At 35.7% G+C, this 1,501-nt stretch overlaps 1 protein-coding gene across 1 annotated transcript in view; it reads left to right on the plus strand.

Moving 5' to 3' along the window:
- The window catches only part of LOC106531977 (lysine-specific demethylase 4A), a gene marked incomplete in the record, with an annotated part of 49,458 nt that overhangs the window by 28,390 nt on the left and 19,567 nt on the right, over positions 1-1,501 (plus strand). The window contains 1 exon segment of the mRNA XM_014027941.1: positions 843-950. Within this exon segment, the coding sequence (XP_013883395.1) occupies positions 843-950 (108 nt within the window).

Genomic DNA, 1,501 nt, shown 5'->3' on the forward strand with positions numbered 1-1,501 from the left:
TATATATATAGTAGTAATTGTGTTTCCGGCTGCAGAAATCTTTCAATGCATTATTAGTAGTTATTTTTTTTTTTTTGTTAATTTGTGTTGCCATTTTGAGAGTGAATTTCTACTGACTTAAAACAGTCTCTATAGTCTTAAAATGTTTATAGTAGTTTGTTTAAATAATGTTTAAAAGAAACTTAACACAACAATCCCTCTTGCTTTAGACTGTTATTTATATAGAAATCTCTCTGAACACATAATCTCAGGTCAAGGAATAGAACCACACCTGACAGCTGCTGGAAGTAAATGAGGTGGACTGAACACAATCAGGTTAAATTATGAGCAGTTACATGTCAAAACCTTTGAAAGGGACACTCAAATTTACATAAAAAATTAAATATATTGCGTAATAAACTCCTGTCTCCAATGACTGATATACAATTGACGGACCTTGCTAGCTGACCTTTAAACTTCTCCATAGATAAATGTTAGGTGGCTCACATGTCGGGCAGATGTAGAAAACATTTTATGGAGTGGCAGGAAGTTTTATCATAACTGGGCTTTCTCTATTGATTATTGATAACTCCACCAGTCCGAATATTCCTGTAGGAAACTTATTGTACAAAATTGCAAAAACACATTCTGTATATGTGTAGAGCCAAAATGATGACAAGCCTTGTTTAGTGTCTCCATAATGGTTAATTTCCTTTGTATGTTTGCATAACTGTTTGATACTAATTCTACTAACAAAACATTAGGTGATAACTTTTATTTGGTGGTAGAATCTACTTTTAACAGTGATAATGTGAAAAAAATGCCACCAGCATTTCTTATTGTTCCTGCTGTTTAAACTACAGAGTAACCAGTGTCCATTAGTGGATCATGGCCTAATCACSCTGAAAGACACCAGTCCTGTCAGAAACCCAGTGCAGGATGACATAAAAGTGATTCCTCACACTTATTATGTAAGTAGTTACTGTTTGATATGACCTGATTCTCATCAGGGATGTCCCGATCCGGATGTTTTAGCTCCTGATACAATCTGATATTTTTAAATGATTAGTTTTTCCCATACCGATCTGATAGCTTTATTTCTTTCCAAGTGACAAGGTTGGTAGTTTTAAAACGAGRCCTGCTGTTCCCACCATGAGAAACATCCAGTTTGCAGATTTTGCAAGATGCAGTTTCAGAATCATTGTTTTCCAATGAAAAGTGTTCTCACACTGTGTCTTGACTTCTTAACAGCAGTTGTAAAGCATGATGATGCCGAAAACTGGATCGGCCCGATCACATGACTAAATCTGATTCTACCCGATTTTCAAAAAATGTCTATATCTGCCACCGATACTGAGAATCTGTTTGGGACATCCTTACTTCTCATAGGCATGATTTGACTCAAATTGATCTGGAAATGTAAATTTGACTCATTGGGCCTCATGCAAGAACCATTCGTACGCACAGATTTGTTCTTAAGTTGTGCGTACGAGTGATTTAGGAGAATTTGTGACATTCACCA

The sequence above is a fragment of the Austrofundulus limnaeus genome, unplaced genomic scaffold (genome assembly GCF_001266775.1).
Source record: "Austrofundulus limnaeus strain Quisiro unplaced genomic scaffold, Austrofundulus_limnaeus-1.0 Scaffold700, whole genome shotgun sequence".
NCBI lineage: Eukaryota > Metazoa > Chordata > Actinopteri > Cyprinodontiformes > Rivulidae > Austrofundulus > Austrofundulus limnaeus.